A 27,833-nucleotide genomic window follows, 5' to 3' on the forward strand; every position below is an offset into this window, starting at 1 on the left:
CTAATTTGATAAAAAATATACATATTCGTAATTCTGTAGAAAAATTAATCATATCCTTTTAAGAAATTTATTTTTTAATTAAGTAATCTCTGGAATAAACTGTCAAAAATAGCACAAATTGTCTTATTTTCAATTATTATTTGTTGATTTTTGTAGCTTTAACAATTTCTGGTTCTGCTGCTGGAACTTTTTCTCTATTAACTTTTATTCTATACTCCGTTTTATTGGGGGCCAGTTTTTTAACCAACTAGATTTGATTAATATTTAACACTTCAGTTCCTTTTTCATTATTTGTACAAATAATATACAATAATGCAACATTTCTCAGTAAGTTTCTAGAAAACTTGATCGAATGTTGGTAAAAAAACTTTGAATGGTGGGTCGGATATTTTGGAACTCAATTTTTTTATTGGTTTTGTTGATATTTTTTTTACTTTCATTTCAATTTTTTTATTAAAAAATAGCTACGAATGAATTCCAATACCAAATACAAAGTCAGAAAGGCTCTGTTCTTCGAGCTGTTTTTGAATACCAACTAACAATTGTCCAACAATAACCCTGCAATCCCCACCAACTTCTTGTACTTTAGACTCTTTGACTTTAACTCTATTAATTTTCTATGATTTTACCTATAAACTTGTGTTTCATATTCACACCATTGTTGAAAAAATATTTTTCATGTGGATATTTAATAAGATCGATATGGTGAAGCAAGTCTTAATATCCGATGCAGTACAACCCTATTTATGAGTATATCGGCATAAAAATTATTCCATTTAATTTTTGGGTACTCAAAACCCGTTGAGAGTTTAATCGACCCCATCTAATCACGTCTTTTGTGCAGTTTTCCTTTCAACGTAAAACAATTGATGAAAATGATAAAATTTTATTGATTTTCTATTATCAGTATGAAAAACAACATCTGTTATTTTTTGTCAATCTTTTGGTGAATTGTTTACTTCATTCCAATTAAACAGATATTCAATTACTAAATTTTTATATGACAATTTACTGAAAAAGTTGTAAAACACCCCATATACTGAGTTTTCAATTTTTCATAAAACTCAAATCTAATTTAGCTCTCAGGTTGACCAAATTTTGAATAATATATTTAACCGTCAAGCTTGAACTTCATTAGAATAAACTTTTGGTATTCTCAACTGGAACAGAAAAAGCATCGAAAAGAGATCTCATGTGATTGAACAGTAGACGTAAACTATCCGATATAACGTTCAAATTTTCTTATCATCAAATTTTCGGGTAACTAAATCAACTAGGGTAAAAAATTACAACATCTTCAGGGGTGAAATAAAATTTTTAATACAAATCAAAATAACACCTTACTTTTCGTGCTAATTTTTAGATTGCACATCCTCATCCTCATTTACAATCAGGTAATCCCCACAATCTTCTAATATTTTTTTATTTTATAGAATCGTTTCACAAAAATATAATTCATATCGTTTATCTAAATAATAGATATAATAAAGCAGTGCTTAATATCGAATCCAATATAACCCTACCGGTTTATGATTATCAACAACATTGTTACACTGAACTATTTCAAGTTAATGAGTTTTAAATACTTTTTAGAGTTTTTAATTATTGGAGAAGAACAATTGTTATATTCAATTTTTTAATTAGAATCTTTATCCATTTGAATAGTAACTTCTTTCTTAAACTTCTTAAACTTTGTTAAATAATACAAACAAATATAAACCATTAACGACAGATTTATTAAAAATAAATTACGATTTACAAACAGGGTAAATCTTCGTAGATCAATTTCTTTACTACCAAGTGGCATTTTAATAATGGATAATGGTGCATTCTTTAATTCTGGCAATTTCTGGCTCTACTGTAACGTTTTCTTTATTATCCTTCGTTCTTCTTGTGTGTTTCCAGTTTGTTACTTAATAATTTCGTTCTGTTCGCAATGATCTATTGAATCTATTTCTAATATCATTTTCCTTTTGTTTTTCTCACCTTTCAAATTTCTAGGCCTGTTCAACAAATTAGTTTGCCCAATATGTTATTTATTTACCAGTATATGTTGGTTTTCTAGGTTCTAATTTATCTTTTTCTGCTTTGTATACTACTGTAGGTTTTCCCCCACGGGAGATCCTTCCTCCGAAATATACATTTTAGTTGGATTAATAACTCTAGAAACTTACTTTTCATCCAAGAGGATTTCATTAACATTTAACACAGTAAGTTTCGAGAAAAACGTCATCGAATGTTGGTAACAAATCTTCGTATGTTTGATCCAACATTTAGGAACTCTTTAAAAAAGTTTTTTCAATGTTACATACATTTCAAACCCATCATTAATGTAGCTTTCAGCTTAGGCCAAATATGAATAATACATAAAAGTAAACATCAAATCTACACTTCATAAGAATAAATCTTTGGTAATCGCAAGTGGAACAGAAAAAGCAACGACAAGATATCTCATCTAGGAAAAAAGAAGGCGTTTTTTATTCTTCGAACTTCAGTGTTGTTGAATGACTGCGCTCTCTTTGCTGAGATACATCAAACACCATTTACTTCATATAATTGATGATTTGAAGTACACCATTAGAACTTGAAGTAACAAAATTTTCAGTCTTTTCAACTACAGGAAAGGTCCGTTGAATGCATGCCAAACCCAAAATATCCGATATACCGTTCAATTTTAATGACAATCATCAAATTACCTCTCTAGTCTCTATATCAATTAAGGTCAAATAATGGAAATGTTAGATGCCCCTCAATAATTTTCAGATAACAACTAATTATTACTCATCGTCATTCCCACTTACAATCCTGTAATCCCCTCAATCTTCCAATATTTATAATTGCTTCAAAAAATATATAATTCATATCGGCTATCTAGTATGATCGATATAATAAAGCAGTGCTTAATATAGGATCTAATACAACCCTATTTATGTATACCTCGGTTTATGATTATCAATATAAGGTTGTTATGAATCGAACTAATTTTAAGTTAATAGAGTTCTGATTTTTTTTTTTTCAAATTTTATTTTTTTAACCTATTTTGAACGAGAGCAATTGTTATATTTAGTTTTTTAATTGAAATATTTACCATTTGAATATTAACCTCTTTCTTAAACTTCTTAAACTTTGATAAATAATACAAACAAATATAAACCATTAACGACATATTTATTAAAAATAAATTACAATTTACAAATACTCAGTACATATAACTATTGTAACAAAATAATTACTATTGACTGCAATCATAAAATTATATCTAATTACAACTACTTCAACTATTTCTTCAATCGGGTTGATCTTCGAAGATCAATTTCTTTATCAAGTGGTATTTTAGGATCTTTGACAACGGTGGATTCTTTAATTCTGGCAATTTCTGGCTCCACTGTAACGTTTTCTTTATTATCCACTGTTCTTCTTGTGTTTCTCAGTTTGTTGGTTAATAATTTCGTTCTGTTCGCAAAAACTGGATCTGTCTCTTTAATATCATTTTCCTTTTGTTTTTCCCCACCTTTCAAATTTCTAGGTCTGTTCAACAAATTAGTTTGCCCAATAGGTTGTTTCTTTACTGCACCAGTATTTGTTGATTTTCTAGGTTCTAATTTATCTTCTTTTGCTTTGTATACTACAACTGTGGGTTTTCCGGTCTGGTTCGTTTGCCTTGTTAATTTCTTATAGTTGATAACAGTATCGTCTATTATAGTTAATTTCTTTTCCTCCACGGGTGATTCTTCTTCCGAAAGATTCAATTTAGTTGGATTAATAACTCTAGAAACCTTCTTTTTCGCCTGAAGTTTTGGAGCACTCCTCTCATTTATCTTGCTTTCTGGCGTTAGTGAGTCCTCTATACTTGAAGCTTGCTCTGATACATTATCTTTTACCGTTTCATTCGGTTTGTAAAGCAGTCTTACTCTTTGTACTAAAGCTTTATTAAATAGAAAAGTATATTTTGTTTTATTAAGGATCAGATTGTTATCCAACAATATGTGATTAACATTTAACGCTTCGTTTTCTCTTTTCATTATTTGCAAAAATAAACTATAATCATGCAACATTTCACAGTAAGTTTCGAGAAAAACATCATCGAATGTTGGTAACAAATCTTTGTATGCTTGACCCAACATATTGGAACTCTTTAGAAAGGTTTTTTTCAATGTTTCATACACTTCAAATCCACCATTAATGTAGCTCTCAGTTTGAGTAAAATTTGAATAATATATATAAAAGTAAGCATCAAGTCTGCACTTCATGAGAATAAATCTTTGGTATTCGCAAGTGGAACAAAAAAAGCATCGACAAGAGACCTCGTGTAGGAGAAAAGAAGGCATTTTGAATTCCTCAAACTTCAATGTTGGTGACTGACTGCGTTCCCTACGTTGTGGTACATCCAACACCATTTCCCTCATACAATTGACCAGCTGAGGAACACCATCAGGATTTGCATTAGCTAAACTTTCAGTCTTTTTAACTTCAGGAGCGGCTCGTTGAATGCATGTCAAACCCAAAATATCCGATATACCGTTCAATTTTACTTGACAATCATCAAATTTCAGAGTCTCTATGTCAATTAAGGTCAAATAATATAGAAATGCCAAATTCCTCAAAGGCAAAACTAATTTTTGGGTCAAACTTAAAGGGAATTTGCCATAACAACGGACCTCCCTTGGCAAGCAGAGGTAAGTATAGAACTTCACAATTTCTTCATAAACATCCAGTCTCACTGATTGTGCATAAGAATTTCCTGAAATTAATATATAAAAATTAAAATAAAATTTAAATTTTTTTATATAAAATTAATATAATGTAAGAAACTTACCTTGTTCAACAAAACTGTGATCAGTCACAAGATTAACTGCTGAGTGTATTAATACTAGTGGATTCTTCTCACATTCTTCTTGAATCATGTCGCTTGGAAACGTATTAAATCTATACTGCATCATTAACAACTGCACATTTAAAATTTTCATTTGATCATTAGTGATAGAACTAAACATATCTTGTGCCTTTTCCAAAACCTGATATGCCACAATATGATTGTGGTAAATGAGACACTTAACTTTACACAAGTAATAAGTTATGATGATTTTTTTGGTTTCAATGTCACTACTATTTTCTAATTCAATACAAAGTTCATCAGCCCTGTTCATTAATTTTTTAATTGTATCATTGAATTCATCTGCATTTTCAAGCAAGTAACCTGTGCATTGTATAATATTTTTTTTATTTTCAGACTTTTCAGATATTATTAATCCACAATTAAAGGCCTGAACACTTTTTGAAATGAGCTTATGCATAAGATATTCATATCCAAGTCCAATTAAAAGTTTATATGCGTCGGGATAATCGACTGGATTATGAATACTAGCTGTTATTAGCATTAAAGATTCATTAAGATGTTTTATCATCTTGTTGTATTTATCAAGTTTTAAGGAGTCATAGACTGAAACAAGATCACATTTATCATCTGGGTGTGTTATTACTTTAGTTTGTTTATCCAATACGTCTTGCACAACTTTTGTTTGTTCCATATCCTCCATATTCTTCATTATTTGTTGTTTAAAGCAATACGAGTAGTAGACGAAATTGAAATGAGCTAAATGCCAGTTGTTTAATTCATGCTGTTCGCTTAAATGAACTTTATACTTCTTCATTATTTCATGGAATATAACAGGCATATTCATGTGAATCATTTTATCACAGTTTCCATAAACTTTTAAGATTATTAAAATTAACGATTTTATATCAGCTATGTTGCATAATTCTTTGACAGTATGCATCATGGGAATTTTGCTGCTCCACTTTTCACTGTAAGACTGCAACTCAATTTCTAAAGCTTTAGTTTCTACTTCATTTGTGCGTTCAATTGGTAGCTTAAATTCTGGATACTGAGTGCACAACTCCAAAGCATCTTTGTAGGTCATTTTTTGAACCTCCTCATCACCTTTTAGTTCAATTTTTGCCCTAATCCAAAAAGATGTTGTGTTATCATTGTATTTTTGATATGCATAAGCATACAATGCTGCTAGGTACATACACTTTTTTGGCTCCTTTTTGTTCATAGACAAATGGATAAGTGCTAAAAACAAATGTTCCAAATCTCCATCCTGAGTGTTAAATTTTTCAAATTGTTGATAAGTGTGGAAAAAAAGTTGCACAAGTTTATAAGAGTATTTTTGATATTTTTGGTAAAATATCATAGCTAATTTATAAGATAAGCGTCGTAAATTATTAGACCAAAAAGTTTTCATTTTTTCACATTTACTACCAGCAGTTCTATAATTAATATTTTTTACTTGCATCAAAGTTTGAGAAATTTGAACTAAATAATCATCAGTAACAATCTCTGATTTTTTTAATGTTATGAAGGCAAAGTTCATATACAAATATAAAAATAAATTGAAATAATATAAATTTGTTTTACATCCACAATTGCATTTTGGATTCTTAGTTATATTTGCAATTTCAAAAATTCGCTCCAGCAATACCAGCTGATCATTTAGGTTTATTTTGATCCATTTATCTTCAGCAGACAAGTAATATCTCATTACAACTTCTGTATGTGTATATAGTATATCAAATGCTGGACTAAAGTTGCATAATTTGTTTATGGAAGTTGTAAAACTTTTAAGTTCTTCATTTGATTTCTTAGTTTCTGGATAAAAGGCCACAATAAATTGGAAAATATGATTTAATTGAACGTACTTAGTAATGTGCAGTTCTTCTAACAATTGACTTATATCCTTTAAGAGAATTTCAAGTTTTTTAAATAGTTTCAATGTCGAACCTAACTTGAATTGTATTGATAAAAATTTTAAGAACTTTTGGCAGCAATCTACATCAGGCTCTTTTCTACTCAATAACCCAATTGAAAAAAGATAAAAATCTTGCATAATATCTACATTTTGCATACTCCACAAGTAATTGGCACAATTTATTGCATCATCTAACCATTCCACATCTGGTATAAATGTGCTATCTATTGATATAATGGTTTTTGTTAATTTCAGGGCTAACCCAGCATCCTTTAATTTAATTACTTCTGCCAGAGTTTGATAATATAAGACTACTATATTTCTAATTGCTTTTTTTTGGTTTGAAGACATAACAGAAGGCTTAAAGTGTGGTGTCACAAACTCTTTCATATCAAGAAGCATTTGTTTATCTTTCTGAAATTAAAATGGATGATAATTAATTGTTTCTCAAAATATATTATAATTTTATAGATATAAAGTAAAATCTATTAGAAATTATTATTTTCCTTGCTAGTGAAAATTTGAGAAAAAGTATCACAACTATTATGTATTAAAAAAAGAATCTACAATCTAATAAATTACAAAAATTAGTTCTAGGGCTTTTTACTTACCATATTTTTCTTCATAAAATGAAAAATTAATTGATAATATTTATCAGTCTGGTCACCATTTGGCTCTTTTATGTAAGGTATTATAATTTTTAATAGTTCCTCTATTTCTTTGCCCAAATTTTCTTCTGGCTTCAATGATCCACATTTTGTAACACAATATAAGATAATCTGAATAGCCTGATTAGTATCAAATGGGACATTTGCCTCCTTGATTAATGCAATTGCTTCTAATATTTTTCCTTCACTAATATTATTACAAATTGTCTTAATGTTAGTTTTAGACATTTTGTAATGTTTTGGTTAAACTTTTTAAGTTTTTATTCCAGGCTCATTTTCTAAAAAGTTTCCAAAATAATTAACATCACAGAGATAACGTATAAAGAGACACTTGACAGTAACACAAAAGTCAATAATACACACCATAAATGTATTCTTTAAGATTGATACCTCTTGTTCACTTTTTTAAATAACAAAACACTGTCTAAATTTTAAACGGAAAACCGTTAACAATTGTAACAACCACAAGTAAAACATTCCTAAAGCTGATTAAGGTCTGTTTACAAGATTCACTTGTTTAAACAAAACGTTATTTGGAGCGACCAGAGCAACTAACAAATATATTATAAAATATCGATTCGTTTCATAAGTATAACACATGTTTACAAATTTAGTTAAAAAATGTGATTTAAACTTCATTTATTGCATAAATCTTGACTCGATGACGCTAAAATTGCCTTAAGAGAACGGGGGATTTTTACGTTCGGTAAGTTGCCTCCTTGAATGTTGTTTTTTGACACTTCTTTCTACGCGGGTTTTCTTTCTTATAATAAATTAAAAAAAAAAACTAATTTTAGTGTTAAAACACCTGTGGAGATACATACATAAACCGATAATTGATAAATAATTACAATACTGCTGTGACATTTAATATTTTTGAAAATGGATAATTCATCTCAACCTACTGGAAGCAGTTTAATTGAGAATAAGGATGAAAGGGAATTAGCTATTTATAAAAAAGAGGCACAGAGTGTCATTACATTAAAATTTTGTAGGTTTAGGTTTTAATTTTCTAATACTGGTCAATAATTCTTTTGTTAATGTTTCAGTATATGATGAAGATGGATTCAATACAAAAATCGGTCAGTTTAAGCCTGAAATGGCACATCAAGTATTTGGTGAAAAGTATGTATTAAATAATTAAAATTTTATTGAAATATAAATTTGTGTTTGTTTTTAGTGAATCTATTTTTGGGTACAAATCATTAGAAATTAATTTGTATTATCTCCACAACTCTGTTAAGTGTTACCTTGATGTGCAGTGTTCAGGAAAGATAGAAAATAGCAAATTGGAAGCAGATGATATTACAAGTACTTTGGATGAATGGCTACCTGAAGCATATGTCACCGACAAAGTTTCATTTTTAAAAGCCATGGAGCATGAAACTCATGATAAGATCTATGGAAAAATTCTACATGAATTTACAGATAAAAATGAAGGTAGATCTCATTGAACTGACTTAGGTTACAATAATAAATAAAATTTTTAGTGGCTTCATTTCCAAATGAAAAAGATATTCATCCAAAATACAAAATTTCACTGGTTGATGTTAAAGATGATCAATTTATTGAATTTCATAAAAGATTCCAAACATTAATTATTTGGTTCATTGATGCTGCCAACTTTATTGATTTGGGAGATGAACGATGGATGATATTTTATATGTAAGTTGTCTTCATGTATCTTTCAATTTGTCCATTTGTATTTTTTTAGTTATGAAGAATTTGAACATCCCAAAACTAAACAAATTATGATATCTCCAGTTGGATTTTGTACAATATATAAATTTTATGCGTATCCAGACAAAATCAGACCTCGTATTAGTCAATTTTTCATTTTGCCCACACATCAAAGAAGAGGACTTGGCACTAAGTTGTATGAAAATGTAATAAACTATTTAAGAGAACAACCAGAAGTTGTTGATATAACAGGTGTTTTAAATTAAAACCTGAAATATTCTTTTTTTACAAATTTTATATTTTTAGTTGAAGAACCTACAGCTACTTTTCAAAAAATTAGGGACATTGTAGATTGTCAATATATTTATAAAAATTTAGATAGTCATAAATTTGAAACAGAAATTCAGAATCAGAAAAAATTCAATGAATACATGAGGAAAAACAAACTGTGTAAAAGACAGTGTCAGAGGATATTTGACGTTTTAGGTTGTTATAAAGCAAAGAAATGTGGACCATTGAAATATAATGCATTTGTGGAAACTATAAAGAATCGTATTACCAATGAGATTGAAGTAAGTACTTCTTTTTAATACAGTCCAACAGACAGAATATAAAAAAGTGAAATAAGCATAAATTATATTTAGTTTTTTTAATATAAAATCATTAATTATAATTTTGTAAAAGATGGGAGTTGACAGATCACTTAAAATATTCTTAATGTTTCACATTTGAATCAATAAGTTATTTAAATTGTATAAACCATATTTATATATTAATTTCATAACATATATTCTGTGTAATATTGAGAAACTTTTTAGAGAGAAGCCAGAGCCGGAAAAAGATTTTGTCAAATACCAGGATTTACTCCAGAACCAACAGACACAAAAAGTTTGGTTGATTCTGAGTATAACAATTACTTGGAAGATATTAGCCCAAGTGTTAAGTATTTGGTTGCACACATGTAATATTGTTATTATTGATTTTTTTAAATAAAAGTATTATAAATACCACATGTTATGTCACATACATGGAAATTTTATTTTTAACAACCAAATACTCCCCACTTCCGAATTATTAGGACAATGGTTTTAAAATAGTAAACTAGTTATTTGGGTGAGTTATGTTTTATTACTCTTATAATATTAAAACATATTTGCATATAAAAATGTATGTACCACTACAATTAACTGAATTTTTTGGCTACATAAGCGTTTGAAAATAAATATAATATTCTCTTTAATTTTATTAATTGTACAATTTACAAGTAGAATATCTCAACATACAACTTTCATAGATAATTTATAAATCAAAAAGTAGTTATAAATCTAAGAATTTTAATACATATGATATATTAAAATATTCTAACTTCTATAATACATTTTACTCTTATGAAGAGTACTTTTTATTATTTTAACAATTTTTAAGGAAGATGAATATGCTATAGACAAGTAACAAATCTATTTGCATATAAAAGAGCCACTTAAAAAGGCTAAAAAATTTAGACTCAGAATTCAGCAACCTTAAAGGTATTAAAACTGGACAAATTAAAATTCGTTTTAAATACCTTTGTGTTTACTTTTGAAATGAAAATGATAATCAAATATTCATGCAAATCTCAGTAATTTTTATTATTGTAATTAACTTTCAAATAGAATAGAAGTCTGATAATTAAATGATTTACTGAATTTTAAATATAATTTGCTTATAAAAATTTAAAACTGTATTAATGAGATATATTTTGTTATACATATGAAAAATTAAGTTTTACATGAACATTTGTTTTACAAAATTAAATAAGACTGGAAAGTACATTAAACAAAACTGATATTATCATACTGAAGATATACAATAAAATAATTGAATCAGTTTAAATATGAACAGCTTTGAATTCTGTATTTTTGCTTTTACTAAACGCATATTACAATACTAAAAAGCAACAACAGTATTGAAATATTTATACATATATAATCACAATCACAGACTTTTTAATACAAAATCCTAAGCTCACCTAAAACAATAAAACCAACTGTTCTCATAATCATACTAGCCCTTAACACAACAAATAAACAAAAAACTAATGTATTGTAATAAAAATGACTACTCTAGTTCTTGATCATCCACTCTTCATTTAACTTCACATCTGGAACAAAAATATTAAGTCTATTTTAATCTGATTTTTGAGTTAGAATAAATTAATCTCAGCATAAAACATCACCTAGATACTGTTACAAAAAATAAACAATATCTGTGAATCTAATTTTTAAATATTTATACTGAAAAATCTAATTAAATGCGATTTTTTATTAAATTATTACTTAACTTACCCAGGTAATAATTGCCGTAAACTTGGTGTGGTGTTTTTGGATATAATATTTAAAATATAATTTGAAAAGGCAACAAAAATAAAATCTTACTTGTTTAAAGTATTTTATTAAAAATATTAACAAATATTGCAAATAAATGAACAATTGCAAAGAATATTTATAATTATTTGAATAAATTATTTACAGCAAGTAGTTTAGCTGAATAAGTTACACATTACAAATCTAATGAGATAAAACAATTTAACCTGTAATATGTATCCAAAAGTAAAACAACTCTCATTCAAAACATTCGTTATCACAAAATTAAAATTCAAATTGAATTTAATTAACAAAACGTTTATTATATTCCATTTATAGGCCGGAAACAGATTAACTAAATGTATTCAAAATTCCTATTTACAATATTTACAAGACAAGACAATTACCGAATATAGATCATATAAAATCATTGATTTTTGTCAGTTAATAAAAATAATTTCCAAGTCTTTTATCAGGATTGCTGTACAAAATTTATGTAAGTGTCTTGTTCTATCAATGCTTTAAACGTAGTCATGCACTACAAGCTGTTAGTTGTACGAAAACGGGGCCAATTCAAAGCCAAGTGCCACACAGACGAGAACAGAATAGAATTGACTGAGTTTTTTGCTTACACACCACATGTAAAATCCGCACAAGAGACGACGGAATGACGGAGCTCCGGCACGGACCACGTCCTTATCTCTTGTGCCGATCCCTGGGCCGTTCCATGTCGATCCATTCCGGATCGTTGGGGTCCTCATCGCCCAGCGCCGATTCCGTCGACTCGCTGCCCGGCGAGTGCATCTTCTCGTCCAGATACGATTCCGTGCAGTTGACGAATTCGGAATCCTGAGCCCGTATGTTAGTTTTGAACTGATGGTCTTCGGGCATGTGTCTCAGCATCCTTTCGTACGTCTCCTCGTTCAGGGGGAATGTGCGACGCTCGTATGGCGCCACCTCAATTACGTCCGGTGTGTTACACCTAAAACGCAATAATAAATATGATTACCGAAACGTGGCCATTTTATTATAAAACTACAAACGTACCTTTCGTCCCTCAGATCCCTGTCCCTTCCGTAGCGTGTCTGAGAGATGGTCCTGCGTCTCAACATGCTACTCGAAGACGGATGCGCGATCGCATCCTCGGCGAACGCAACATGAAGCTGCTGATGTTGCACGGGCTGAACAGGTAGCGGCGTAGCTGGCGGTGACGTTATCGGCGACATGGCACTTCCGTGCGCTGTTTTTCCGATAGCCGACGAGGCGGAACCGCCGTCCTGTTGTGCCGCACCGGCGGATGAGGTGGATGCGGAGGATGTCGCGTGGTACGGTTCGACTGGATGGGGCGACATAGGATCTGGGGTGTTCGCACCGCTGGACTCGGCCCGGCTGTCGGTGCGTTTGTGCGACCGCGAACGGCCGTAACCGATTGGTAGTTTCAGATAGCTCAGGAACTTCTTTTTTTCATCGTGCTCACATCGATCGTGCCGTGCGATGACCGACTCTTCGGAAAGATCCTCGACCTGGAAACGAAGGAGGTATAATGTAGAATTTAAAATTACATTTTACTTATTACTACAGTAAAATTGTACATAGAATCCGAATATATTACTCGCACTAGCACCAGATTTTGAAATATACACACACCTAAATTTATACAGCATCACTTAATATTTATGAGTGTTTCATTAGAAAAAAAGTATCTGTTTATCCAAATAATAATTGGTAATAATACCAAAGTATAGACAAAATCATTAATAAATTTTATATAGAGCAAATAAAAAATGTGAATTTTTCCATGAAAATAAATTTTAAGAAAAAATAAAAGGTTCTTGCTAATCTAATAATCAGTATTTTCTATTATATATACTGGATGATTCCATATAAGTTTGTCTGTGTGTATATAATCAGCCATATTTGAAAATTTATCCTGTAGAGTTTTTTTGAAGTGAAAACTTCTTTAGCTGTGTTGGGGAAAATCTTATAGGTTTGCGTCACCGACACTTTTTGAATGGGTGATATCTCGTGCGTTCGCGTCACCGACATGCAGCATATCTGTAGCTATACAGCTGACATATAGTGCTGTGAATATCTTATAAGTGAAATTTAAGTAAATACAAATACTATCCATAAATAACATGATTGTATATTAATTGTATTTATATTTTGTCATGATGTATAGCCCATAATATATATGAATAACAAAAAAATATATAAACATGCATATAAATGTTGCTCAGTGTGTCAATAGATGTGAAAACCAGATTGATGTTGAAAATTTTAATTCAAATATTATGAAATTTCAAATTTTAATACTAAAAGTTCTAAGTTTTCACTTCTTTTGGCAGTCTCTATAACTGCCAATATTTTAATTGTAGTAAAACTAATATACAACTTTTATTACTACGGATGGTAGTTTGCGGTTTTTTTCAGGCATATGGATATGCATCTAATGCATACGGGAAAGATGGTTATTTTTCTGAAACTTAAAATTAAATATAATATAAACTTAATTCTTTTATAAATATCAATTTCTCCTGATTTCTTTGTTATTGAAATCACTTTCTCAATGGATAAAATAAACGGAATATTAATTCATTTAAATTGGCCATTAAGAAAGGAGTTCAAAGTAGGTGCGTGAAAGTAGTCAATTCGAATTACGTCATGTCTCCAAATAAATTTCGTCCCAATAAAAAACTTCAATTCAATATGTTATCACCATTTTCTTAAAACTATCTTTCCAAGACATAGAGGATGTTTTATGGCTCTCATGGCTCATAAATTAATGCATAAATTTGTGCAGAAATAACAATTTTGTTGTTCAAGATTTTGTCAAAAAAGAGAGGCTAATTACTTTTACATGAACAACATACCGGCCTCAAATATAAACCATATAAAATATTATCAATCTAATCTATCAATAACTATTGTTTGTCACACAGATAACATGTGCCAAATTGCCCAGTACCATATAGGTACTACCAACAATTTTTTTGAAGGGTGATCTTGAGATACCTCAGTTGAAACGTATTTTTATTTTTAATTAATGTTTGGTAAAATTAAAAAAAAACTATTCTGTGTGTACATTGTTGGTCAAATAATATTAATTTACTTTTTTATACTGTATTATATAAAATACCATCTCCTTATTTTATAAAATGTTACATATATTTATTTTATTTGAGTTGAACATAAATATAGTAATTTCAATTTTGATTAACATGACCTAGATTCCATCAATTTTTGAATATACGAAGTCTATATTCTGTCAAGTTTCTTGTTGTGAAAACTTTGTTTATGGTAAATTTATAAAATTATGTCCAATTTGACTATAAACATGATATCCCCTGTTTTCTATAAGATTGTTGTTTTCAGATTGGGACGCCCAAAACAAAACATCGATTCTTTGATTTTTTAATCAGTCACAATTTTGGATTTCTGTTTGGAATCGTTTTCATGTTGAAACACACTTATTAAGAACTTCATTTTTTCAATATATGTAAGCAATTGTTCTTTAATATATCTCTATACATAAATCAGTCTAAGAGAACTTACGCGAGAAGAACTGAAGCATCTTCATAGCATAATTTAACCACCACCATGGTTCACTGTGGGTATAACAAACTTTTTGTGAAATTTTACCCCTATAAAATATTTAATATAAGCAGAACCATCTCATTTTTTTGAATTTAGATTCATCCGCACTTTTGTGTGGTTCAGTGAATCTTCACATTTTTGGTAGAAATCAAAATTTTTCTTAAACGAACGCTGAATTATAATTTTTCTTTCAGTTTAACCTCTACCAATGATTAAATAATTATAATAAAAAAAGAGCGGTCATTTACTTCTCAACTATTAGTTGTCATAAAGGAGACTTTATGGCCTCACTGAATTTACTATTTGTAAATACAATTCAAATTATTCGGAAAATTTTACCCCAAACAATTTTGTTTTTGGGCGAATTGTAAATACTTACATCCTCGTCCTGACTAGGATTTCGTACAGCGCCGTTATTTTTGATTTCGGGCTTCGTCGACACATCTGGCTCAACCAACCTCCACCTGAAAAAGTAAAACAAATTGTTAAAGCCACACGTCTTCCGTTCAACCAAGCACAATGAACGACCAGTATCAAACACAGAAAAACAATAATTCACTGGTACTCACTTGGGCGTCAGAATTTCCTTGTACGGTAGCTTCTCGACGCGCGTCGAGGCGGCCACGCTGTACGGTATTACGATGTTGTCGATGTCATAGGAATCGATGCGGTTCTTCTTGTTGTAGCCCGATATCGACTGCATTTGCAGTAACGGTGACAAATTCGGGGAATCGATCGAACGTCCCGTGGATCCGAAACCGTTGCTACCGATCGACTCGACCTCCTCGTCTGATGCGAGCGAGTGCATTTGCGACATCGCCATTTTTGCGTTGTGCCGCTTCCTGTTCAGTCTGTTCATTGGGTAGCGACCTGTTTTACGGCCCTTCAGTTTGTTTTTGAGTTCTGAAAATCATCAGTACGATGTTAAAATTTGCACATTTAAATTGAATCAACAAAAAAAAATGTTACAGAACCGGAAAGAATTTAATCAAAAACTATAATTATGAAAAGACGAAATTCCATATTATGTTACTGAAGTAACTGGTAAATTCTAAATTTCGATTAAAATACTTTCAAGTTTCCTGTTAACACTAATTAAACTAATGAATTAACATATATATATCTACATTTTCATTATTATACTTACTTGCTGATAAGGCGGACATTGTACTGGGTTTTAATAATCGGTTGTACTTCTTTCGGTGTTCCAATTTCTTAGATCTATGTTCCATCGAGGACTTTTCGAGTTTCTCCGGTCGAGACAATATTTTTACAGTTTTCATTCTATGAGTCCTCTGTTGCCAATCCCATGTTTTCATTATGGCTTCCATGTGAATGTTCTTGGAAGCATCTAAAATATACAATCAGTTAATTACCAAACTTTAAATAAGCAGCAAAACTAATAAGTATGCCTTTTCATAGATTTCATACGACGTTTACTTAAAACTACATATACTAAATAAAAAATTGAATATTTAGAATAATTGTTTTATTACAAAAATAATGGCTAAAATATCAATAATGTGTGTTACTTGATACATTGGCGGGAAATATTATATACAACATAAATTATCTGTTATTACGATATTTACAATTTTCTTATCTCAACACCAACATTAATGTATCAGACATTGTTTTGAATTTTTGAGATACTGTTTACTAAAATGAGCCGTTCAAGAAACATGTGATGCCCACGAATGTTACGGTCTTAGTGATAAGTAAAAGTTAAAATTAGAAATTTATTCCGACTAATTTACATATGACTAAGAACAACCCCAGAGATTATATAAAATTAATAAAAAATTGAGTTAGATTCATTGATGATTTTGTGCGAATAGTGTTTGTGTTTGACCTCCATGTCAGCATGACGCACCATTACTATTTAAAAAGCATTCGAGTAACTTTGTGTGGTTATAGTGTGCTAACTCGTTTGTAACCTATTATTACCTAGCTGTATCATAAACAATGTGTGTTTATATAAATATTAAATCAATTGAACATTATTAAAATTCTTTAGGACAAACTTAATGTTAAGTTATGTGAAATAGTTTCAAACCGAATAATTTAATGAAAGAAGTCCAGATTATGGAATAAAACATTAAAAGTTAATACAGGGTGACCCCTAACTAATGAATCATAGTTACAATACCATATTTACGACGCAAAAACATTGTGATTTAACAGAACTCTTATTTAAAAGATACAATACAACAAATTTTGATAAAATATCAAAATTCTATTTTTTTATATTTTTTGTGGAAAAAAGGTTTATGTTATGTTAAGTTATGTTACATATATAAATCAATGTACGCCAGCCAAGAAACCACTTTTACGAAAGAAGAACAACGAAACCAGACTAAAATGAGACCACACAAAATATTAGTATAATATGACAATAAAATAAGTTGTTTATTTGTTAAAAAACATAAAAAAAATATTCCAAGTATTTTGTCCAGCTATATATATTTTTTAAATAATTTAAGTAAAATATATATATATATATATATATAATAGTACGATGGTTTTGCACCTATCTAGGTACATTTTAAAATAAAATTTTCGAAAATTCCAAGTATTATGGCCAATGGTGTAGGTTAAGTTATTATGGCCACTGCTGTATATCAAAGTAACCTACTTCTGTTCATAAAATTTAATTTAATATTTTAAATTGTTACTATGTTGTAATATACAGTTTCAAGATAGATGTTACAAGAGGAGCAATTGATATAAATATTGCCTATTGAAAACGTATATGAAAAATTAATTAATTTCGTCGTAAACTATGGACTTTATACACTAAATCATAAAATTTGCCAACAATAAAACTCATTTGTTGACTAAGAGATGAAAAATTCTTTTATTTTATTGTTTTTTTTTTTTTTTTTTTGTTTTTTACTTGCTGTAACATTTATCCTGGATCACGCTATATAATACTTTGTTAAGAAAATGTGTAAATCTAACGGTGTTTGTTACAGTTCTGTAACTGCAGATTTCATGCAATTTTTTACTATTCTCAGGCACATTCGCCATTTGAGTATTTTTTCAACATGTAACTCCAATAAATCAAATTGTACATCTTTAATCCTTAGTTTATAAGATAAGAAATAAAAATATTATGATAACTGAATATTTAAATTTACAACTATATTTCTAATATATCCATTTGAAATGTGTAAAAAGCTAATGATAACATAGTACTTGACTAACTTATTTGATCGTTCTTGAAGCTTTGACTAGTTTTTCTAATTCTATCTTTTCCTAATTAAACATCACTTATCACCATCTGGATTTCCTAGGAAAAAATCACCTAAATGAAGTGAACAAGAATCTTAAATGTCTTATTTGAAACTGGGAACCAAATATATTGGATACTTGGATTTTAGAATGAGTAAGAATCAATCAATATCTAAAAGGTTGATATTTTTATTTTTTATTATATTATTGGAAATTTGTTTTTCAATATACCTTCCATACAAATAAAATTTCAGGAAATTCTAATTAACAATTTCTCATAAATTTACAAAATTATACCATTAAAAATATTAAGATGCAGCAGATGTACGTAACACCGTAAATCTTACCGTCGGGCAACGAAAACACCGGATGATAGCAAGGATCGAGGAGCGCGATCCTCTCCTGGACGCCGAGAGTCTCCGGCGGGTCCCTGGGATGCGTGGGATCCTGACGACCGGTGCACACGGCACAAGGCACAGTCGGCGACACGCACCCGCACCGCAACGTGCTCGGTCGCGCCGCCTTCTTCGACACGGTGTGCAGGCCGGACGTCTGCAGCAATTTCCTTTTTCTAAAGTTCACTAAAGGTCTAGTCCTCGCACACTGATAGTCAACGTTCAACGCCCCGTTGGCGGTACCGCTGCCGCCCGCGCACTCCGACATCCTCGAAGCGGTCGCCGACTCCGGCGTCGTCGGGACGTTGTTGTTGTCCGACATCTGGGCCCTGTACCCGTTGACGGTCGTCGGCGACGCCGGACAGGTGAGGTCGCCGTGGGGCGGACTGGCGCCGCCCAACGTCACGGCGCCTTTATTCGAGCGTATCTGCTTGTGGAGGTCCGTGTGCTGCCTGATCCTGTACTCCAAGTCGGAGATCTGGGCCTGGAGCCACGTCCATCTCGCCGCTATGGCAGCCCGGTCCGTCGTGTACTTCCATAGGGCCCTCTTTTGACTAGAATTTATAAAAATAGTCGAGATAAGAATGCGTTGTAAAGTTATTATTAGAATATAAATTTTTGGTGCGACATTTTATTCATGTTTTATGTAAGTAAACAATTCACCATAAACGGTTGTTGATAAAAATACCTAAACAACTAACGACTACAGTTTTAGTTGTCAAGCTGGCAATAATAATATTTAATTTAGAAACAATTTTACTTAAATTAACTTCTCAATAATATCCTAAGAAATAAATAAAGTAAATGCTTATAAAAATTTTGGCAATCAGCCAATGCGGATGTTTTAAAAAACTACGACACTAAAAAAATAACCTACTTAAATATAAATATCTTGTAACAATAATAACAAAGTCAGTAAATTTACCAAAAATTAAATTTTTATTCGCTTTACTTATAAAAGCAAGAAAAAATAGGTATTCAACCCTTAATTCCTGTGATGTTCATTTGGAAAAGATTCTCTTTTGTTTAATATATTTATTATTAATAAAATAATTTAAATAATTTATTAGAGGATTTACTCAGTATGGCCTATTTAAAAAGGAAACACGTAATTCCTATTTTTATAATTCAAACTTAATGAGTAGCTGAAAAGATAAGACAAGAAAAAATTCTAGGGGTGTCATAAACATTGTTCTCTGTGTGAGTCGACCGAGATCACCATATTTTTATACCAAAATATAGGGAAAATTTCAATATAGCCGTAGCCATCTGCTATTGACAAAATTTACGTCGATGTTTTTTTTTATTTCAATTACTTGATTAAATTACTACAGAGTGTATTACTATTTATTTTAATTTCTTCTTCTGTGGATTAAAGTTCAAATTTAAACTAATTGTCTGATTTGAAAAAATTCAATTATATTTTATTTGCAGTCTTCGTAGATATTGTGCATTTTATCTGGTATTATATGAATATTTACTATACGTCTGCTTTATCAATATTTACTAACCATTTTTTTATCAATTTAATACAGTTTTAAGTTATGTGAATATTTGCTATATGATTGAATATCATTAATTGACATAACTTCTCGTTTATTGTGGAAGCTACCTAAAAATGTGTACATGAAATTTATTGGCAAAAATTAAGATGTGCACACGTGAATATATTTTATATATTTCGTTTGTTCAAACCCTCTTGGGGCTGAAAAATAATTTTTTTCGTAATGAAATTGAAAAATAATTTAAAATATACAATATTATTAATTTTTTTGTTCAATTTCCTTTTATGACAAACAAAAAATAATTATTTCATATGAGTTTGATAATCAATTATTTTTAATTTATTATTAATTAATAATAAAATCCACAATTATAAATTTTAAAAATAATGATAAGACATAAAATACACTATTAGTGTCGATACATAACACAGTTTCAGCATTTTATATATTATTCACAGCAGCAACAGTGAAATTGATATTACTTCCTGCAACTGAAATTGTCTAGATAAGATAAAATAATAAATTCTGTCGCAATGAAATTGAGCTCTTTCTACTCGTCGTTTATCATCATTTGCATTAATTTATGTATTTACTGAGGCAATAAGGTAAATAAATAAATAGATTCTTTTTTCATGTTAGAATTATAAATTATTTTTTGGTAGAAGAACTCTACAACATCTGCAATTTTATTAAAAAAGTTTTATAAATGTTATGGCAAAATAAATATATTATTAGTTGGAATTCTTGTTAATCTTATGAGTCTGATAATTATTTTTATATCATTCATTGACCCACATTTATTAATTTTAAAAATAACGATAAGGTATAATATATAACAATTTAACAAAGGGAAAATAACCAGAATGTAAAATGAATATTTACAAATGTTAAAACTTATGACGTTACTATTTAAGTGAAAAAAATGTCGTTGTACAGTAGGGGCCATGATTAAAGTAACTTTTATGGTCTTTCATTGCTCTCCTTAAATTTAATTTGATTATTTACCAGCAGCCTATATTTATTTAATCACTGGTCGAAGTGAAACTGCAAGAAAAATAATAATTCAGCATTACCAACACCAAGAGTAACAAGAAGAGATGACTAAGAGTTTACAACTAAATATGTCGTATCGTTTCCTGTATTATTAAAATAAATTAGAGAAACTTGCCAAGTGGTAACCACGAAAAACTTGTCAGAGTTCGAAAATCAATAATTAGATAATTTGAATGTCAAAAAATAATTGAAATCTTATCGTCAGCTAAAATTAAAGACAACTGGAAGAACTGGGTCCTATTGATTGGTGGTTGAGGGCTCGTTTGACATACTTCTGTTTATTTTAAACATCCTACAAGGTCAAAACTACACAAAAAGTTTGCTGTACCCACAGTGAAACATGATGGTGGTTCAATTATGATATGAGGGTGCTTCAATTTTTCTGTCATAGACCCCCTTAGACTGATTTATATAGTGATATATTGAACAACAATTTGCTTCCATATATTGAAAGAAAAATGCTCTTAATAATTTGAAATACAAATGCAAAATTGAGACGAATTAATTAAAAGATCAAAGCATCGATATTCAGTCTTACCTGTCTGTCTCAATTACCAGACATCAACTTTATTAAAACCATGAATGTTCACAGTTCACAATAAATAAAAGAATTATGGCTAAAATATTTAACATTTTAAAAAGATACTGATCCAGTACAAAGGGTGACTGTGACTTGAAGCGTTATTTAAATAAACAGTTTAACTTTTAGTACCAATAAGACATACACATTTAATTTTGTTTATTACACAATGTTCACTAATGACACCACTTAAAATAAGTTTCACACTTTTAAAATATTTTAATAAGTACCAAACTGATTGTGAAACTATGTCAAAATCTGATAAGATTCTTGTAAACCAGTCTCTTGTTTGATTATTCATTAAAATCAAATTATTAATAAATATTTTAAAGATTAGTTTCCAACTTAATAAAATTAAATAGAAAAAAAAATAAATTAAATAATTAATTAATAAAATAATAAGTCCGATTGTCTAATTAGACTGCAGATTTTTTTTAATTTGGCACTGGGAAAAAGGTTAAAAACTGCAAAAACAATCAGAAATAATATTCTAATGAACACCAAAAATGCGGGTAAATGATGAAAGTATTAATACAATACGTTGAATAGAACTAAAAAAGAATAATTTCGGTGTCAAAATGATAATTTTCAATGCCCCGAATTTTGAGCACCCATTTTATTCATTTGCACAAACTAATAAAACAGTATTGTTTCTCATGTACACACAAATGACTCAATAAAATGTGTATTATACAAACACATTACCTACGCACACAATATAAAATGTTGGAATTAAAAATAAGTTCACTAATTTAAACATAAGTACTGATAACAACAGTAACGATACAATTTCGTTCGACTCATTTTGCATAATTCAGTTATTGAATTTTAAAATATTATTAAATTATAATTAGTGCCCATTATTATAAATTGGCGGAGAAATTTAAATAATTGTTTAATTTACATTTCCAATATTCAATAATTAAAAATTAATTACACTCCAATTCACAATAAAACATTTACTAAACATATAAATAAAATACTTCTGCTAACTCAAATTTAAATCGTAATCAGCCAAAGTGCTGATCCGATCACACTGTGGACGTCGAAAACCTTGAAAATAAGATACGATTCAAATAAAAACATGACTACATTCACGAACGTTACTCATATAATATTTGTACTAGGGATATACTTTCTGGTCCGTAAAGTTATTTATTTTGTTATCAGTATTGAAAAATCAATAAACAGAAAAATTAAAAAGCCATTCAGGAACAAAAATATAATGCAATGAATTTTTAAACAAAAAGAATAAATACGATGTTGTATTTTTTTCAACGCTAGAATATTTATATTTATTGATACACGGCACAAGGTTGGCGTTCTCCACTACTTGCGTAGGAAATACAACGACGCGATGTAATAATCGTCAATCGTTTGGAAACCTTGGCTAAACATGTGTAAAATTTTGAAATGTAAATGTGTAACACAATTAACGTCGATATATAACACAATTTTAGTATAACATTATTAAATTTGAAATTGTCAGGATAAAATAAAATTTTAAAGTCTGTCACAATGAGATTAAGTTCTTTTGCTCGTTGTCATTTGTCACAATTTACGTTAATTCATTTATTTACTGCATGCTATGGTTACGACAATTCTGTAAAGTGAAAATGCCCAATTGTACAAAATAGTGTTAGGAGTCCGCTTCTTCAAGATTATTCAATATTTAGAGACAGAAAAAGGTAAATAAATTATTTTATGATCACATCAATGAGTCAATGACCATCAAATATTTATTAAAACTTTAGTTGACATTTTTGTCATTTTATTTCAGTTTTGGTTTATTTTGTAGCTTCAATATTTTGAATCCAGAATCGGTAAGTACCTTTAAGATGATCCCTTTAGTTTAAGTTATATTTAGAAAGAAGAAAGTCCGTGACAAACATAAGACATGTAAGTCATTTTTTGAGTTCTTTGTTAAAATAAGTCAATATAATGCAGTAATTATGTCGGGGTACATTTATGTTAACTCATTGGCATTGCTGTCTAATGACAACAATTTAATCACTTTAATATTTCATAATTTAACAAAAAATTACATATAACTTTAGACAAAATTGTAAATAGGTGCGATCTAAGTTCTTCTTTTAATACCATTTGGTAATAATTTGCATAACAACTTTTTTATATGTTTTGCTAACTTAAAAAATCCCATTCTTACATATACAGGAATTAATTATTTAATGAGTAATTAAATTAAATTTATTACACAATATGTTGGATACAATTTTTTATTAGAACTGGTTAAACAATAAATTATTTATATTTTTTTAAGGTTGAATTTGCAATTATTTAGTAATTGACTCCTGTCAAAATTCTTTTGATTTTATTTATTTGAAAAACACAATTTGGGATGATACCCTTTATTTTTTTTTTTTTTTTGAGGAAAAATTATGAATTCACAAATCATATTTTTCATAATAGAATATTATGAAGAATTCAAAGTTGTTACTGGTTATTTAACTCATAAACCTTTTAATACTTATTCTTTAATTTTTTTTTTTTAAATCATTTCTAAAAAACGAGGGTATGATATAGAAGTCACTTTAAACTTCAGAAAGTTTTTTATTAGGTCGAGATATATAACTGTTTTCTTCAGTAAGAGTTGGATTAACAATATTAGTGGTACTCACTTTTTGTTTAAAATATGGAAAAGAACACAAACAAGTAACCTTTTCACATCTGATTTCCCATATTCACCAAATTATTATAGTTCTAAAGTAGCATGATCAAGAATATTTGCACCACAAATATATTTAATATGTATGTTTCTCCAATTTGCATAAATTTAATTGTTTAGTTCAGAAGCAGAAGCCAACTTAAAAAAAAAAATCTTTGAATTCTACAAAAAATTCTATTACAGGAAAGTTGATTTTGACCTCCTATTTTTTTCATATTATCTAAATATTCAATTATACGTCTAATTCACTTTTACATTGAATAGTCGAATTTAAATTGGATTCTTACTTTTGACAATAACAATAAATAATTATTTGTGTTTTTCTGACCCTATGCTTTGAATAATCCCTTTTTTAAACAAAATACCCCAGAGACAATATCAACATGTCATTGTATTTCGTAAAATTAATTGACATGGCATGGTTATATCTAGATTAGAAATGATAAAGCTTAATGTTAATTCCCATAATACTCAAATAGAAAATAAAAACAATTTTAATAAAAACCATATACATACATATAAATAACATCTACTATAATACATAAATAATACACAAACATAATGTCTATAATAATATATAAAATTATTTTATTCTTATATATTCATAATGGTAATTATCACTTTTATCATTGCGTTTAAATGATAATACACATTAAAATAAGAAAGTATTCTTTATTTTAGTAATTTTTTATGGTGATATCTCTAAAAAGTAGTTAAACTCATATCCTGATTTCTGCATCTACTGTAGATAAATATTTACTGTAACTGTCCATTAATTTTTGTTTGTAGATAAACATATATTTATATACCTAAGCATTTTCATTTAAAAACTAGAATATTGTATAGTTATTTCAAATCAAATTTCTACTTACATGCTGAGATATTGTTGATGGGGATTATTGTAATTTTGCAGTTCATCACAACTCTCACCACCAGAACTACTTTCAGTTGCTTCAGAATCCACTTCTTTCTGCACCATTTTAATTTGAGATTGCAGTTGTCCTGTTACTTTTTGTAATTCCACTTTGTCTTCTGTGGACCAAGGAGGTATATTAACCATGTTAGCAACATTACTTTTGAAGGTTGGAGGTTCCACTGAGCCAGACCCAAAATATTTGGAACCTTGTTTTTGTTTTGATGCAGAATTTGCCTGTAATATTGTGGTCATCTCCAGTTTTCTGACCAAGTTCTTGGTAGAACTATATGACATTGGCTGTGGTTTTTCCTTCTCTGTTTTTTCCTCTGTTGTTTCCCCTGGTGGAGGGAGTGTCGAGAGCTGTTGGTTGGCATCTTTGGGAGTTTCTTGTGCCTCCTTGGTTTTTTTCAGTTGCCTGTGTACATGTTCAAATACTCCTGCCACTTCCCCACTGATATGTTGACCTAGGTGCCTGGATTGTATCTTATGGACACGCTTTTTAAGCATATACAAACGACGCTCCAGTTTTGAATGTTTCTTCTGAAGACCTTGAAGTAACTCTTTGGTTTGTGTTTCTTTTAAATTGTTGACACTATCCAAATCATCTGGTTGATCAGTGGACATGGTCATGAGATCTACATCATTGAGGAGTTCTTTTTCAAATGATGACAGGTTATTGGTAAGGTCCGTCCCAGTAATTTGAAATTCCTCACTTTCATCACTGTTCTGGCCTTCTATAGATTTAATGACTTGCATAAAATCGTCTTCATTTTGTCCCAATTCACTAGTAATACCTTCTGGGAGAACAGAAGAAAGATTGTTAAATAACTGGTCCACATCCGTAGAACTTTTCTCTCTTTGTAAACTAGAAACTGTGTCTAATCCAGTTTTTTGAAGGCCCATTTTATCCCCTTGGTCGCCCATAGGTGGTGGGCTGCTGTTCATTATATTCTCAGAGTTATCCGAGGCACCAGCTAGATTGGTCAAACACTTGTTAATAAGAAGGGTTTCTGATGCCAAAGCTAGAGTATTGAGACTATCCACAGCATGTATTATATCATCAGTAATTTCATCAGGGCGTTGAAAGCCCTTGCAACACGGTTCCTGCGGTTCGTATCCGTTGATGGGGGATCCTGGGACTTTTGGTGGCAATTTAAACGTCTGAGATTGGGCCGCGTCCGTTAGGGCTGGGGCCATGACCGCCGCATGGGGACGCCTCACCGAGGCTGTACGCAATCCCATTCATCCAGTGTTTTTAACAGAATCTCTCATATCAATATCATAGAAATAAAATAAAAGGACACGACAGTTGATCAATAAACATGTACGAAATTCCGCGGTTCAGTACACTATTGGTTTATTTCCAAAACGTACACTAGTCAGTCGCCGGCTAATTCCATGCCGAAAACATACAAGTGAAATTACTAGGAAACGACGTCCGTACGGGTTATGCGTGTCTGTACTAAGTCGATGTTCGTACGCTGTCCTATTCGATTTTTCGATATTTTCAGTCGAAACGGCCAAATCCGATACAGCGAACACGGTCCCAGAATGTTAGCAAAACGGCACACTCCCACGTGACGGATCCAAGCTTATGAAACGTACCTCGGTTGCACTCCGAGCGGATACGCACCTAACGTTACACCACTTTGACTAACAATTTCCGCAGATTGAGCCCTACTTTTGCCCTGTCACCGTTCCTAGCACAACCACAAACACCATGCACACGGCCAACTACATCAAATCGAGCCCGTCAATACGTCAAACGGCACATTTATGCGTATTTTATCGAACAACAATGGCGACTTTCCTAAAAACAGCCGAACAACGCACTCGTCCATTTGCCCAATAACAACGGCGGCGCGCGGCATCACACTCAACGGAGCAGACTCGAGACTGGCTGCCAAGGCCTCGATTCGACGCTTCCAGGCCGCATTTCGCGCCCGTTTTCCGCCAAATTACAGTATTCAACACCATTCAGGTCTTTTAAAACGCCACATCAGTCTTAAATATTCAATTTAAATCGACTCCATAAGGACATTTGGCGCCAGTGCATAGAAAATCCTCAGTTCACACTTCCGCCATCTATCGGAGGCTTTCAGCCCTAATTTGAAGCGCCAATTTTAAATGCAACATTCTAAACAATTGTATTGCCATCAAATAAATATATGAAAAAGTAATTAAACAAACATCTTTTATTTCATAACCTAGTTTCCGATTGTATCTATTTCCATGAACACATAAAAAAACAATTATGTATAAAAACAAAAGATACTTTAATAAAATTCAACATTTTCATGGAAATGTTCGAAAATAATACAAACCAAATTGACTACCTTTTGTGTGATTCGCAAGTTGTTTCGAAAATGTCGACGATCGCGATGGGAATCAGGTTATTCCTGCAATATGCCAAAATCGTCATAAT

General features: G+C 30.3%; 3 protein-coding genes across 5 annotated transcripts; 1 reads left to right on the plus strand and 2 right to left on the minus strand.

Moving 5' to 3' along the window:
- Positions 1 to 3,149: 3,149 nt before the first annotated feature.
- On the minus strand, positions 3,150 to 7,865 carry LOC109594450 (uncharacterized). Its single transcript, XM_020009669.2, has 4 exons — positions 7,784 to 7,865; positions 7,364 to 7,698; positions 4,817 to 7,166; positions 3,150 to 4,741 (listed from the first exon to the last, which is right to left on the minus strand). The coding sequence occupies exons 2-4, from the start codon at positions 7,646 to 7,648 to the stop codon at positions 3,279 to 3,281; spliced, it is 4,098 nt and encodes a 1,365-aa protein (XP_019865228.2). The 5' UTR covers positions 7,649 to 7,698; positions 7,784 to 7,865; the 3' UTR covers positions 3,150 to 3,278.
- Positions 7,866 to 8,156: 291 nt separating this feature from the next.
- Positions 8,157 to 10,126, plus strand: LOC109594410 (histone acetyltransferase type B catalytic subunit). Its single transcript, XM_020009630.2, has 7 exons — positions 8,157 to 8,411; positions 8,470 to 8,545; positions 8,601 to 8,860; positions 8,911 to 9,085; positions 9,135 to 9,352; positions 9,407 to 9,672; positions 9,919 to 10,126. The coding sequence occupies exons 1-7, from the start codon at positions 8,303 to 8,305 to the stop codon at positions 10,063 to 10,065; spliced, it is 1,251 nt and encodes a 416-aa protein (XP_019865189.1). The 5' UTR covers positions 8,157 to 8,302; the 3' UTR covers positions 10,066 to 10,126.
- A 123-nt stretch (positions 10,127 to 10,249) lies between these two features.
- On the minus strand, positions 10,250 to 27,606 carry LOC109594378 (KAT8 regulatory NSL complex subunit 1). 3 transcript variants are annotated; one of them, XR_007547603.1, is made up of 8 exons: positions 25,365 to 27,606; positions 18,621 to 19,222; positions 16,187 to 16,390; positions 15,609 to 15,942; positions 15,419 to 15,503; positions 12,490 to 12,965; positions 12,075 to 12,424; positions 10,250 to 11,240 (listed from the first exon to the last, which is right to left on the minus strand). XR_007547603.1 is itself a non-coding variant. In XM_049965405.1 (7 exons), the coding sequence occupies exons 1-7, from the start codon at positions 26,648 to 26,650 to the stop codon at positions 12,139 to 12,141; spliced, it is 3,273 nt and encodes a 1,090-aa protein (XP_049821362.1). In that variant the 5' UTR covers positions 26,651 to 27,605; the 3' UTR covers positions 11,521 to 12,138. The 3 variants fall into 3 exon arrangements, 1 of the variants encoding a protein (XP_049821362.1); XR_007547602.1 differs by having other exon boundaries at positions 12,079 to 12,424; positions 25,365 to 27,605; XM_049965405.1 differs by lacking the exon at positions 10,250 to 11,240 and having other exon boundaries at positions 11,521 to 12,424; positions 25,365 to 27,605.
- Between the last annotated feature and the right edge of the window lie 227 nt (positions 27,607 to 27,833).

This window comes from Aethina tumida, chromosome 3 (assembly GCF_024364675.1).
Source record: "Aethina tumida isolate Nest 87 chromosome 3, icAetTumi1.1, whole genome shotgun sequence".
Lineage (NCBI taxonomy): Eukaryota > Metazoa > Arthropoda > Insecta > Coleoptera > Nitidulidae > Aethina > Aethina tumida.